The 15275-nt window shown below is 46.4% G+C and overlaps 1 protein-coding gene across 1 annotated transcript; it reads left to right on the forward strand.

Annotated features, from left to right (window-relative positions):
* Positions 1-705: 705 nt before the first annotated feature.
* On the forward strand, positions 706-4625 carry umps (uridine monophosphate synthetase). The gene is made up of 6 exons (XM_036545744.1): positions 706-904; positions 1438-1591; positions 2057-2728; positions 2852-3027; positions 3267-3381; positions 4220-4625. Exons 1-6 carry the CDS (start codon positions 761-763, stop codon positions 4396-4398), a joined length of 1440 nt encoding a protein of 479 aa, XP_036401637.1. The 5' UTR covers positions 706-760; the 3' UTR covers positions 4399-4625.
* The last annotated feature ends 10650 nt before the right edge of the window (positions 4626-15275 follow it).

The raw sequence follows: 15275 nt of genomic DNA on the forward strand, positions 1-15275 counted from the left end.
CCACAAGCTTCATGACCTCAGAGCCAGAGCCACAGTCGGCTTCATGAGCTCTGTGACACTCTCTCCACTGAAACGATCAGAAAGCCAGGGGGGGAGCAGTTCTGTGCCTCCAGAGCACGAGACCTACTTTACACTTTGTTGAGGTTACAGGTTTGCATCCTCAGCAGACCTGGATTCTGGAAATAGGCTATTGTCTGGTCTCAGTTTGGCAGGGGAACTGAAGCGTGAGGTACTGTCTAGACCGCAGATATTGGCCAAATGTGCCTAAACTGAAACATGCTGAAATATCAGTAACATCTCACAACATTGATGAATATACATACCAGAGGTAGGAACAGTCAGAGAGCAGGAAACCAGTCATTCAGAGTTAAACATTTATTCATTTAAAGATAAGTTAAAGATTTGTCACGGTCATGGCCTGCCTCTGCTGTAATATGTAGTGAGGAGAATTTAGCTTTGCAAGAGTGGTTAATAGAAAGATGGAAATATATTGAAAGATATAGAAAGATATTGCAGGATGTGGGTAAGACTGCGATGGAAGAAAGTAGGCAGAAGGTGGCAGCAAATCCAGTTTTGTTGTATCGGCTCAACAATCCCAAACGAAGCAGACGAACCGGAAAGGGAAGTTTTACCATTTTCAATTTGAACTCAATTTCCCACAGTCCTCCGCGTGTGACTGCCGCCTGCTTTAGAAATTTGGGAGGAGGCTACAAAGTGCTGCGGTCTCCATCGTGGAGGCTGACGTTAGAAAGTAAACGAGATGGAAAATATAGATGACTTAATCATAAAGTTGTACGAAGTCCAAGCTGTTAAATTTGGGACGTTCAAGCTGAAGAGCGGAATAATTTCGCCGATTTATTTTGATCTCAGGGTGATCGTTTCTCATCCGTCGCTTTTGAATCAGGTAAACACGTGTTTTGCGATCTGCGCGTCACCTCGTTTCGCTTGGTTTGCAGGTACAGTTGTTGCTCTCGTTCACTCCTAGGCAAAGCGACATACGCCTGTACATCCTAACAAGGTGGTTAGCAAGTAGTATGAAGGCATATCAGCATGTAGATAAGCCCATGTGTTTCATATGCAGCTAGTACTAGGTACTCTATCAAAGGCAACGACCATGCACAGTCGAACTAGATAGCTAGTTAGCGAACGTCAGCTGTCTAGGCAGCTAGGATTATCAAAGGCTTACTAGCGGTATCAGTGGCCAGCCCGTTAGCTATAAAATTTTTATAGTATAGTATATAAAGTTTTGCTCGTCTCTTAGGTAAACTCAGGGCTGTCAGCTCTCACGCATTCACTGTTACAGAGCACGCTTAGACCTTGAAAACAAACTTCAGCGATGCGTGAGTGTCATGGTGAATTCCTTACAGTTTGCAACTTAAACAGCAGAAATTGCGGGACGACAGTAATCATTAACGCATCATCGTAACCTTTCCGCAGGTATCCAGCCTCCTGTTCCAGTGTGCCCAGGATGCGGGGGTGCAGTTCGACACGGTGTGCGGCGTCCCATACACGGCTCTGCCGCTGGCCACGATCATCTGCTCCAGGCATGAGCTGCCAATGCTCATTCGGAGGAAGGAGGCCAAAGATTACGGTGTGAACCCGGTCCCTCTTGTAAATAAGTAGTCCAGCTTGTGTGGTTTCCAGGTCCAGATTACTTCTGGCCCGTGTTGTGTAGGTTGTATCTGCATACAAGTATCACGGTGTTTGGTTTCACAGTCATGGTAGCAGGTCTGCTTTACTACCAAACAGTGAAATTGTAGTTATTGGGAATAGTAAATTATAGATAAGCTATAGGTTAAGTCCGTGTTTCCCAACCCTGCTCCTGGAGGCACACTGTCCTGCATATCTTCTATGTATCCTTCGTGCTTGATTAAATCAGGTGTGCTCAGCTAATCAAAAGTGCCACTGATGAGTTCAGTCAGGTAGGTAGAGCAGGGATAGATAGAAGATATGCAGGACGGTGTGCCTTCAGGAGCAGGGTTGGGAAACGCTGGGTTAAGTTGTGGGTCTTGCTATCATCATGAATGTCATGTTGCTGGTTTCCGCGGTAATGCAGGAACGAAGCGGCTGGTGGAGGGGACGGTGAGGCAGGGGGACAGGTGCCTGGTGATCGAGGACGTGGTGACAAGCGGCAGCAGCGTGCTGGAGACGGCGGAGGTGCTGCAGAGGGAGGGTCTGAGTGTGACGGACGCGGTGGTGCTGATGGACCGGGAACAGGGGGGCCGGGAGCGACTGGCCCGGGAGGGGGTCACCCTGCACTCCGTCGTCTCCATCTCCAAGCTGCTGGAGGTTCTGACGGCTGCGGGACGCATCGAGGCGGACACGGCGGAGAGCGTACGCGCTTTCGTACGGGAGAACAGCACACTGGCGTCCCCGCGGCAGAACGGCTCGCCGGCGGCCAAGCGGGCGTGTGCACAGCTGAGCTACACGGCACGGGCGGAGCTCCCGGAGACGCACCCCCTGGCCGCGCGCCTCCTCCGGCTGATGGAGGAGAAGAGGAGCAACCTGTGCGTGTCGGCGGACGTGACGGACAGCGCGGAGCTGCTGCAGCTGGCCGACGCCCTGGGCCCTCTCGTCTGCCTGCTGAAGACGCACGTCGACGTCCTGCGGGACTTCACCCCCGACGTCGCTGACACGCTCACCGCGCTCGCCGCCAAACACCGCTTCCTCATCTTTGAGGACCGCAAGTTTGCCGACATCGGAAACACAGTCAAGCACCAGTACGAGGGTGAGTGAGTGCGGAGGGGTTACAGTCTAAGGGCATGTTAACGCCTCAGCGCTGCTGTGTGGTACAGAAACACGCTTTCCCTCAGCGACACTCCTTGTTGATGCTGCGGTTTGTGTCTTATAGGGGGGCTGTACCGGATATCCTCCTGGTCCCACATCGTTAATGCCCACGCCGTACCTGGCCCAGGTGTGGTGCAGGGGCTCCGTGACGTGGGCAGGCCCCTGGATCGGGGGTGTCTGCTCATCGCCCAGATGAGCTCCAAGGGCTCCTTAGCAACAGGAGACTACACCCAGGCTGTGGTAAGTGCTGTGCAATGAGAGTGAGGGCTGTTTACGCCTGGTACATGCTCCTTGCTGCCTGTGTCGTCTTTATCATCAGTCACTCCAGCGCACTGAGGTTTGCTAAACTGTGCAGTATTTGCAGTGCTCTTATCAAAGGGCGTTTCACCATATCGTGTGTCATGGGTTCATGCGGCCCTGCGTCTCGGCTGAGTGGCTTGTTTGTGAGAGGTCTGTGTTTGTGGGTTTCTGTTTTGCAGGTGAGGATGGCGGAAGAGCACTCGGACTTTGTGTTTGGGTTCATCTCAGGCCAGAAGATAAGCAGTAAACCTCAGTTTGTGCACATGACCCCGGGTGTGCAGATGCAGTCAGGCGGTGGGTGCACACTCCTCTTAACAGCACACTGATGAGTTAAACACACTTTTCTCTCACACAGAGAACAGTGCTGGAGCAGCTATACAAACAGATACTTATTCTTCATCAGTCAATGACAGATAACTGAACAAACACGAACACTTTATCTAAGTTAGGCTGCATTGGCGACAATGTTCATGTGCCTCAGAAATGACTTGGAAGATGTCAGTGTGTCCTTGTGTTGAGAAAACAGAGTTATCATGACATGCAGTGGTCACAAGGTTGTGGTGTATCACAGCTTTGATACAGAGAATATCCCACCTTCTGGAAATCTCAACACTTGAGAGAGAAGCGTGTGTCACTGCAAACCTGTTTCTGGACCCTTTCCTCTGTAGATGATCACTGTTCATCAGCAAGTGGCATTGTACAGAGAGATTTCTGCTCAGCTTAGTGCAAGGTTTTATACTGAGTACAGCCTTTTGCCATTTTTAATTTATGTATTTGTTTCAATGGCCAAATATGATCGAATTTGTTTTATTGTTGTTGTAAATGGGATGATGACAAATACGCTAGAGAGTGAGTAGTAATTAGTATTAAAATACATTTTAATCATTATTGTTTTTTTTATTTTTTTCCAGTTAGTAAGTTTACCATCATGGGTGTCATGCATTATATAACATAATAGAGTGAATAGTATTTTATGTTGCTCATCTATCAGATGTAATATTTTGAAGCACCATAAGAGGGTACTATTTATCAAGAAATTCAGTTGCAAAGCAGAGGTGCTGTTTTTTTATTTTATTTTAATGGACACACGTTCTGCCACCATGTACACAATAATTTCTTTCTTATGCTGCAGGAGATGACCTGGGCCAGCAGTATTCCACCCCCAGTGATGTGATTGGACGAAAAGGCTCTGATGTCATCATTGTGGGACGGGGAATTCTGGCAGCCGCAGACAGAGTGAAAGCTGCTGAGCAGTACAGACAGGCTGGCTGGGAGGCCTATCTGAACAGGCTGTCAGCGCCCTGCCAGTGAAGCCGCATGAGTTTACCGGTTTAATCTGGTTTAATGATTCCCTCCACTCAGTGACCTGGCCCATTCCACAGAGGGCAGCTGACACAACACCTCTGTCCTTTGCTCCTTTGCTTTTTGCCTTTGAACACGCTTCACTCCCTCTGCTGGTAACTGCAACAAATTTCAGTTTCATCCCTCCAGATAATTACTTCTTGTTTTAATGGTTGTATTAAAAAGATGTTTAAAATGAAATCTCTGCAAAACTACTAGTTGAGATTTTTTGTGACTTAAGAAAGATATGATACTGTCCAAATAAAATGGGAACATGGGAAAGATTAACTATTGATGTTTACATTTTTATAATATGCCAACAGTTTTGGGACCAAATACAAAATCACAGGAGGTTTATTGGTCAGTAAGGTTGGATGTTGCAGGGTGAAAGAATGCACTTCAGACTGTGGGTGGCAGATAGGGAGTTTTTCTCTTCATGAGAATATACATACTGTTCATGTAAACTGTGTAGTGTATAGGCTCTAGTTGCAACAGGATTCAGATTTGTTTTTAATCAAAGTCTGCTCATAGACGGTAAGATATGTCTCCATGACACTGATTAATACATTGGGGGTTGATTTGAGCAGAACGGTTATAGGATATGTCAAAGCAGATTGTGATGAATGGAAGAGGTTTACTGAAAGGCTTAACCCACTGCCCCCCCCCCCCCCATGCACCCCCTACCTGCATTGTCTCATCACTCCCATTGCAGGATAACCTGTATTTGATCACCATATTGGTCTCTCCCCCTGACAATGCTCAGTGTGACTCTCATTCAGTGTAATACTGAACAACAATGTAACTCACTCCGTCCCCCTCAGACCCCCTCTGCCTCCAGCTCACCTGTCAGTCTCCGTCCTGCCTGGGCTGTTGTTGGTTACTCCCTACTTGTATTATCCAATCATGCTGGGAGAATCTGAAAGCTCCAGGCTGATTGGTGCGAGGTTGCATGGGACACGCCCACTCTGAGAAAGCCCTCTGCAGTCTCCACCCCTACCTCAGAACATGCTCAGCCTTAGATTAATAATCAACGGGTTTAGATTCTCACCTAAAATCCTCATTGGCTGAAAATTATATATAATAAGTATAAATGTAGTAGCAATAATATTATTGATTTAATAATGATAATAATTTAATATGTTTAAGCCTTTGTTTATATACCCCACCTACCTGTATTTCGCTTACTTGCACGTTTCCCCGCCAGGGGGCGAGAAAGGGCCAGTTTGTGGGAAAAGGGTTGCAGAAAAATGATTTTCAGTACGGTGAAGAGTGGAAATGAAGCTGTAGCGCGTGAACAGACCGGATTTGGTCAGAAACCGGTCATTGAGCTGTCTTGGGGGGCTCATTACATCGGTAAATTTGAGCTTAGTCATTTATGTGAGGCGAGTTATTTTGCAATACTGGACGGTGGGATGTTATACTCCTGGCTTCAGCATCGGTAAAAAGGTCAATGTGGCATTAATACACCAGTGTGAATATAGCACTATATTGGTATAAAATCCAAACGTTCTGGAAAAGAAACACACAGCGAACAACTCATTTACTTTAAATTTTGTTTATTCCAAAATTGTTAAAAGTGTTAAAAAGTGTCCAAAAGTGTTAAAAGCTGTGCGTGAGCATCAAACTGTTTGTCATAAAAATCATGTTTTGTGCCATAATTCGACCCTAGTTGAGTCAAAGATGACTTGAATTTATGTCATTGTTCAACCGTTTAAACCGCACACAAATATAGTTTTTCATAACCTTTCTCGATAGTCAAATTCAGTACCTTGTAAACTCGTAACTATGTACCTGGTTTTGCTAATCTAGGGCAAAACAGTGTGACACTTTTGTAACAAACCATTTTTCACGGCATATGGAAATATGTGTGTAAATGAGCTGGAGGTCGCTGGAAAGACTGAGCAGGCGTCTGCTTCTGACTCCTTCAGTGCGGCCACATCCTCCCCTGCCCCGATCCTCTCACTTTCTGAACCGGCCCCCGGCCGCGGAGACCGGCCCATCCCGCACCGAGCGGACAGGTTTTGCATATCCAAGCAAGGTGGCGGGCTCACCGCCTCCCCTCGCCCAACCCACGTCGTTCCTGTGTCAATATTGGATCAGAGAAAACGCACCGGGCGACAGGTGTACACTACAGGATCCTGTCTTTAAATCCTACCTTTAAAAAAAAGATAAATGGAGGGGGTAGCTATTTATACGCCCAGTATAAAAACACGTCATTATCAGTCCAGGTTCAGTCCGCCTTCAAAGGTTTAGGGGAAAGGCGACGTATCTCGTCACCTGTGAGGTCCTCTCCATCGTCTTATGATAGCCGCTGCAGGTAAGTGTCCTTAATGAATAAACATCTGTGGTTTGCATCTGGAATATTATGAAATCTACTATAAAACTGAGTATATGTCTAGTTTTTAAGTGGCCACAATAAACCATACCATGCCAATAATTCTACTTTATTAATTTGGTTTTAGGCACGGACGGAACGCACCCGGGATACAGTGGACTTGGATGAAACAATTTGAGTACCTGTATCAAGCTTTCCTGAAGACGCGGTAAATTAAGAGGCGTGTAAGAAGAATTAAGAAATGCCATTTAGAACGGATGTAACTTCAGATCTGCTCTGTGCTTGCCTCACGTTGAGCCTCACGTACAATACCTGAAGATGAAGTTTTGTTCGTTCGGCTCGCGTTAAGCAGGTACAGATTTGCAACAAATCTGAAAACGGGCATGATGGAAACTTTTAAACATGAACAAATTACTTTTATTGGCTCACATGGTTTCCATTAATGTACAATCGCCGCTGGTAACACGCATTTGAACTACATCTTTAAAAACTTCATGTAAAGATACACTTACAGTATGTCACATTGTATTTAAAAATATATAACAGCCATTTACACAAACACGTTGCTATTTGTTTAGCGACTCATGCTAAAAATAAAGACATACATTTTTAAACAACAAAAGGTGACAATGTATATTTTCTGTTCAAGATCAACTATGATTAACTACGATGTGTAAAATAGGTTAAATGTTCTCTTTTATGCTTTTGTGTATTTCAAGTGGTGTTTATGTAGGCTTCAGGTTCTATTACATGAGGAAGTCAAACAACATCTTGTTGGCACCATATGGAAAACGTATTCAGTAAGCTGCCAAAATATTTTAGAAGATATGTTATGTTCAATTGTCAACAGCGTTTTTTGTGAAGCAACAGGAACACATCAATATCTGCACTAACATTTTTCATGGAGGACCATATCTCATTCGCTGCGACCCACATAAATATGAGCAGTTATTTAGCAGACGTCTTTGAAAAGGTATTTTTGCGTATTTTTGAGCTAATTCTACAAACTGTTTCAAAACGCCGACATTTTCAGACAGGTGTGACGGTTGCGGACACGGTTTCAGAAACGGTAGCGAAGGACATGATGAAAGGCACTCTCCTCTGTGAGGAGGAGGACACGCATTGTTCGCTTAATGAACACGGCAGTCCCAACATAAACGCTTGTATTGATTTGTAAATGTGTACATTGAACCCTCACAGTCCAAGACGGCCTTACGTTGCCATGAGAACCTGCATCCAGCAGTTTATGGCGTCACTTAATTCCCAGCGAACACCAGGACCACTAGACTTAATGAGCCTTTGGTGGAACAACGAGACACAGATACACAGCTTTGCTGCCGAGGGCCCTTCCCCGCTTCGCTTTACACCAAGTCAGGGGTCAATGAGTCAGGGCAAAAATTTCACCAAGCAAATGGCAAAAAAAGAAAAAAATTCAACATATAAATCAATATATCTGTTTTATTATTCGACATACAAGTCATGAATTGTTCCTGTTTAAAACACAGACCACGTGTGAAGCTGTCTAGGCGTGACGCCTTACTAACCTTTCCCTATAATCTGTGCCAAAACCGATCCTGCGCACATGATCAATGGTCCGGCGTGAATGGAAGGCTCTTACACCCACAGCAGTAGGCCCATGATGCATTTCATTTCCCCATCAGTTACAGCAGCTCCGTTTTTAACGGTCCACTCCGTCCTTTGGTACAATAGGAAGGCCTCTCCCCAGGGCCTCTCTTCACAAAGTCAAAACCAAAACATTTTTAGAAGCCATGTTCTATCCGTTCCAGTCCATCAAAAATGAGTGGTAATTCTGGGTAACATGCAAAAAGTGTCATGGGATGAACACGTCACAGGATAATACTGAATGAAAGACTGACAGCTCATTGTCTAACATTCCAGGTGACACCAGTTAGCATATATTTGCATACAAGAAAGACTGGTTTTGCAGGCACAAATCCAGACATGTTTCTTCCATCCACGCAACAAAGAAATGTGATGTTATACTTCATTTCTGTAGAAGTTGTAGATTTTTAATTAGAATCTGATATTCTTCGTTTTCACAAAAAGTGCAGGAGACGTGAGGGCAGCGGGGAGGGTGCTGTTGAATGATGCGTCTCTCGGCGGTGTGTTTGTTTGCCACGCCGTTATGTGACTGGATAAAGATGTCACGGCCTGTATCCTGGACACATCCATAACTGCCAGAACCACAGTAATTCTCTGCTCACTCCCGTTTTACTGAAATACACAGCGATACAGACGATCTGTAAATGCGAGGACGCTGACTTCAAGTATGTTGCAGTAGTGGAGTTTTCTAAGGTATGTTTGCAGTCGCTCAGGATGATCAGTGATAAGTTAATTATATCTCCTCGGCGTTAGTAAGAGCCAGCACACGCAGTGCGGAAATATAAACATTGATATGTGTAACGGTGGCATGTTAGGTCAACTGCAAACCGGAAAAAGCAACCTTTGGGGTTGAAACACTTTCTCTTCGCTAAGGCTTTGTCTTTGAGATTGACGTAACTTCCCTAATTTATATATCCGATTTTATTCAGAAAAACACTGAAAATCATGGTATAAAAATCATCCTTTTTATCTAACATGGAGAAGGCAGAGCGTTAGTTCTATCTGCTATCTGTTGAATAGTAAAAACTGGGCATTATATTGACAGACAGACGAAAACATGTGATCTGATTAGAGCGCGGAAGCTCCGTGATAGGTTACTCTTCTCCCGCATGCCGGTTACGTCTTCCTCCAGTCTGCTGGGTAAATTGACAATCGCTGCACTTGGGCCGTACGCCGAGTCAGACACTTGTCAAAAGGTTAGTAATGAAATATGCAAATCCCCGGCGGTGCGCGCTCGCTGCGCATTGTGTGCCGGCCGTGACTGCGCTCAGAAGAGGGGCGAAGGGCACCTGGAGCACTAATTTAAGCCTCAGGTAAATCCTCACCTGTGCCTCGCACCACGACGTAAATGTTCCAGAGAACAGATGCTGCCTGCCAGAGCCGTCATCGCCCATTCAGACTCGTCCTTCACGGGATTAGTTTCTATGGCAGCGGCAAACACGTGGAACAAGACATTTCGCCGTCCATTCACTGACTATTCAAATACCACGTCCCGGTGTTAAACGCGAAAACATTAAGAGCCCGCAGACGTGCGTGCTGGCAGCGGCGCTAGCACCAAACGAGGCATGTTCTAATGTGCTCTGTGTGTTTGCTCAAACGAAATGACCTGGGCATGTCTTTCTGAGCCATAACGGGTCCAGTCAGCTCCTTACAGCATTAGGCTACATAAAACAAATTAAAGAGTTTTGGAAAAAACGGAATGTAATGAATGAATGAAATGGAACAGTATTATTTGTTGATGAGTATGAGAGGAAGAGCGACAGGCTGAATGGGGTTTGTGTGCTGGTTTGGACTGAAAACGCTTTTGGAAGACTCGTAAAGTTCAGTTAAGTGTGCGCCCTAGACTTTGCATGAAAGTAGATGGGATCACAGCCACACGCAGATGAGAAATTTACAAGTGAAATGGATGTAACTGTTGTTAAGGTTGCAGGGCGCTGCAGTTCCGTCCTGTCCGTTACCGTTAGACTCAGAGATGTAGCAGAAGTCGGACGTTTTTAATCTAAAAAACGCTCTTCTTTTAATCATGTGAGACAGCAGGTGGTTTGTGAAGCTCCTGTGAACGTGGCATTTTGTGATTAGAGTAGACACCTGACCTGCTTTTCACAGCCCTGCCATCAGCACCTGACGACATACTGATGTTTATGCAGCGTTTCAGAGTAAGTGCAGAACAAGCAGGCAGAGAGAGACCTGCAACCATGGAGAAGCAGGATTCTGAGAACGAGTATGTCTGACACACCCATACACACACACACACACACACACACACACACACATCAATACACAGACCAGCATACACACACACACACACACACACACACAAACATCAATACACAGACCAGCATACACACACACACACACACATATATACAGACCAACAGACATGCACGCATACACACATGTGCACACACACACACACACACATACACAGACACACACACACACACACACACACACACACACACACACACACACACACACACACACACACACACGCACGCACGCATGCACACAGGCACACACATATGCAGACACACATGAAAAGGAACACATGTTTATTTTTTGAGCTCTGGCGGTTTTAGCTGCTGAAATCCTGCTGCATTTACCATTGCTCTGGAGATGGGCTGATGAACAGGGGCAATATGGTCTGTAACAATATAAGACTGCAGGCGGGGAGCAGGACAAACAGATGTGCAAACAGCTTTGTTTGCTCTGGGTGCAGATGGGTGCTGATAGGACGCTCCGTACAGAGCTTTCACCAGCGGCAGCCCCCACCAGCTGCTGCATAAAGACAAACACCGTGGCTGCTCGCTGTAATGCTACAGTATACCCGCCGAGGAGAAGGCAGCTCGCCGTAATGCTACAGTATACCCGCCGAGGAGAAGTCAGGCATACTGTAGCATTACACCGTGGCTGCTCGCCGTAATGCTACAGAGTTTACCCGCCGAGGAGAAGGCTGCTCGCCGTAATGCTACAGTATACCCGCCGAGGAGGTGTCAGGCCCGACCTGACAGCAACACACATGCTGGCTGATGCTTATCTGGGATAGATATCTTTCAAAATATCATTTATTATCAGAATACTGAGATGTCCTGTGTGTGTGTGTGTGTGTGTGTGTACAGTGTTACATTACTGTGTTACAGTTTTACATTATGTTTGTGGCTTTGGAAATGCTACCACTGTGGTTAAACAGGTTACAGTTTTGTCCATTCATACAGCTGGGTATTTACTGAGGCAGGTGTGGGTTAGGTACCTTGCCCAGGGGTACAACAACAGTGTACAGATTCCTCACAGTTCTCCTGTAGGGAGTCAAACCAACAGCCTTTCAGTTACAAGGCCTGCTACTTTCCACTGCGCCACCTGCTTCCTATGGTCGTACCAGAACTGAATTGAACTGAAATGATATTAAAAGTTCCAAACACTGAATAGCATATAAACACGAGTGAATATTGTACGTATGTAAACACTGGACTGTAGTTTTTCATCTCTACGCTTCGCTGAGGGAACAGCCCCTTCAGCCCAAACGTTCAGGAAGAATCAGATAAACTCTGAAAGGAAGAGCTGCCATCCCCCTGCAGCTGAAGAGGCCTTTGTGATGTGTCTGAGGAAGTGATAAAGATTCAAAGCAGAGCCATGAGCGAGGAGTGATGGGGGGGTGAGGGGGGGTTATGCAAATGAGCTGAATTTCCCTGTAAAATGAGGAGTCAGGTGACGTGTGCTGGAGATGGATCCAGGCATTTGAATGGAGAACCAAGGCCATTAGGAGAGCTCTGTGAGACTCCGCCTCCCACCTGGTCACCAGGGGTGACCCATCATAGGGTGCATGGGAGAGCACAGAGGCATACAGGCAGAAGCTACAGAGCAAACTCCAGCAAAACAACGTGTGGGATGTGTGGTCAGGAATGAAGAAGATTACAGGCTTCAAGGTGAAGGGGATCAGGCTGAGGGAAGCCAATGAGTTGAACATGTTCTTCAACAGGTTCAGCACAGGACCCTCAGCTGCCTCCTCCCCTGCACCCAGCCACACAGACCCCACACCCTCCCTGCACCCAGCCACACAGACCCCACACCCTCCCTGCACCCAGCCACACAGACCCCACACCCTCCCTGCACCCAGCCACACAGACCCCACACCCTCCCTGCACCCAGCCACACAGACCCCACACCCTCCCTGCCCCCTCAGCTGCATTCCTCTCACACCCCCCCGGTGATCAAGACCACGGACTCACACTGTGCCTCTCCTCACCCCCCAACCCCCACCAGGGCCCCATCAACACCTCCCCCCACGTCAAGAAACACTGAGCCCCCCTCTGCCTCCCACACCCACCTGTCTGTTTCCAGCACTCAGGTGAAGAGGCAGCTGCAGAGAGTGCGCCAGAGCGAGGCTGCAGGTGGGGGTGGTGGAGGGCTACCTGTGCGTTCACCTGGACAACAGACTGGACTGGAAACGTAACACTGAGGCTGTCTACAGGAAGGGACGGAGCAGACTCTGCTTCTTGAGGAAGCTTAGGTCCTTTAATGTGTGCAGCAAGATGTTGCGTATCTTTCACCAGTCTGTTGTGGCAAGTGCAGTTTTCTTTGCAGCCATCTGTTGGGGCAGCAGCATCAGAGCCGGCGACTCTAAGAAACCGAACAAACTGATAAAGAAGGCGGGCTCTGTGCTGGGGACTGCTCTGGAGCCCCTAGAATTGGTTGTGGAGAGGAGGATGTTGCACAAGGTGCTCAGCATATTGGACAGCACTACACACCCCCTACACAACCTACTGGTCAGACAACAGAGTGTCTTCAGTCGGAGGCTCCTTCAGCTCCACTGCAATAAGGACCGTTACAGGAGGTCATTCCTGCCCACCGCAGTAGCCATCTACAACAACTCCCCTCTGTGCCAGGAGAGCAGACTCCTCCACTCAGTGGCAATTTGCACAATGCACATTTTAGTTTTAATTTGCACATTCTATTTTTATTCTATTTGTTTATTTGTTTACATATATATATATATATATATATATATATATATATATATATATATATATATATATATATATATATATATATATATAATTCTGTGTTCTGTCTCTAATCTACCTCATTGAGTGTGTTTCTGTAAGTTATGTGTATTGCTACTGTAACACTGGAATTTCCCCTTGGGGATAAATAAAGTGCTCTATCTGTCCATCTATCTATGGGCGGAGCCGCACAGGTGGCAGCAGGACGGGGTCACCCTGGGTCCCCCAACATCCTCAGAGGGGTGATAGGTGAGTCTAGGAGAGACGAGACAGGGCCAGTGGTCTGAAATCTGCTTTACCAACCTGCTGTCTGCGATGGTCACACAGGTACTGTCATCCGGGAAACAGAACCAAGCAACAGACAGGTTCATTAGCCACACAGTACCTGCAGCTGGAAGACAGGTGGTCCTATCTTCCTCAAACCACAAACAGCTCACAGCAGGTAGAGGTGCAACGGCAGCTAACACACCAAACAAAAGATGCACCAACACAATCAACCCAACCCAGGGCAAACGCGTGTGTCTGGCCTTACTGTAGGGCTGCCTCCTACACCGACAGACACACAACGCCCTCTCTCACCTCCCTATGGCCAGCACGTGACACAGCCCCTGGTTACATTCACATGTGTTTAAGTCTAACAGCATTTCAACAACAATCAACATCATAATAAGAGTTACATTTCAACTATTACTTAACAATGGTTTCAAAGCGCTGTAAGTGAAGAGGGGGTGTAGCACCTGCCTAGGTGACAAAAAATCCACACCACACATCGGCTGAGCTGGATCTGACCGGATTTATCTGGCCAGCTCTGTTGGGGGATGATTGAATAGCCAGAATGAAAGGTCATGATGAGGAACTTGGCCAGGACACTGTGCAACCCATTACTCTCTCTTCTATGTATGGGATCTTAATGTCTACGAGTTGCTGTTAAAAGCAGAGTAACATTCATCATTCAAAATGTATTCATACTGTTTTCATCTGCCAGTGTAGTAAGCCATTGCACCACAAGATGGCGCTTGAGACATCTATTAGAGTTCACATGGTAGTTTCACAGTGTATTGTTATCCTGCTGATCAACAGATCCAGCCACAAAGAAACATAAAAGAGGTAACATAATAGGACTTTATTTTGCAGTTAAATTCCTTCCGATTTAACAAAGGCCTCAGCCACTCGTACTGTGTCATTTGTGGGTAAATGGAATTGACTGAAGCCAGAAAATTCCTCACTCCGAGTTGTGTTCAGCCTGTAGGATTACTGTCACACCATCCATGCCCTGTCAGAGAGACATCAGAGCAGAGCTGCCTCTCATGACTATCTCTCCTCTGTGCTGTGATTGTACCCTGTACACAGCATTCTCCAGAGTGACCTACTGTACGAACAGTTTCGATTTGACATTCAATCCTTTCCTTATTCCTGTAGTATTTCTGAGTATGTTTCAGCGTTGCTGTAGGCCACTCTGTATTCCACTTTTATACCGAATGCCGTTATGTTTGTATGTAGGAGTTATGATGCGCTACAGGAGGGGGTAACGGATGCTCAGACAGGATCCTCTATGTCCTGTATGTAACACTGTGTCATGCTACTGCATTTGTACTCTTAGTAACTGACTCTGGATAAGAGCGTCTGCTAAATGACAAAATGTAAATGTAAAAGTATGAAGTTGGATATATCCTGAGACCTAGGAACCTTTAACTAAGAACCTTTCTATAGGGGCAGCTCACCTGGGTTTAAACCTGCAACCACCAGACCATTCTGCCATCATTATGGCAAAGGTGCACCATTTATATTCATGTGGAGAAAATGGATAAACCTCTAAAGGTGATTCAAAAATGATTGATACTCCCACCCCCTCCCCCACGAACAGCCCAAAAGCATGGAATACGACTCAG

This window comes from Megalops cyprinoides, chromosome 14 (genome assembly GCF_013368585.1).
Source record: "Megalops cyprinoides isolate fMegCyp1 chromosome 14, fMegCyp1.pri, whole genome shotgun sequence".
NCBI lineage: Eukaryota > Metazoa > Chordata > Actinopteri > Elopiformes > Megalopidae > Megalops > Megalops cyprinoides.

Excerpts from the sequence above, each read along its gene's own strand:
- umps (XM_036545744.1), top strand. The coding sequence starts at position 761 with ATGGAAAATATAGATGACTTAATCATAAAGTTGTACGAAGTCCAAGCT. Across the intron at positions 1,592-2,056 it reads GAAGGAGGCCAAAGATTACG|GAACGAAGCGGCTGGTGGAG; the intron begins GTGTGAACCCGG and ends GCGGTAATGCAG. Across the intron at positions 2,729-2,851 it reads AGTCAAGCACCAGTACGAGG|GGGGGCTGTACCGGATATCC; the intron begins GTGAGTGAGTGC and ends TGTGTCTTATAG.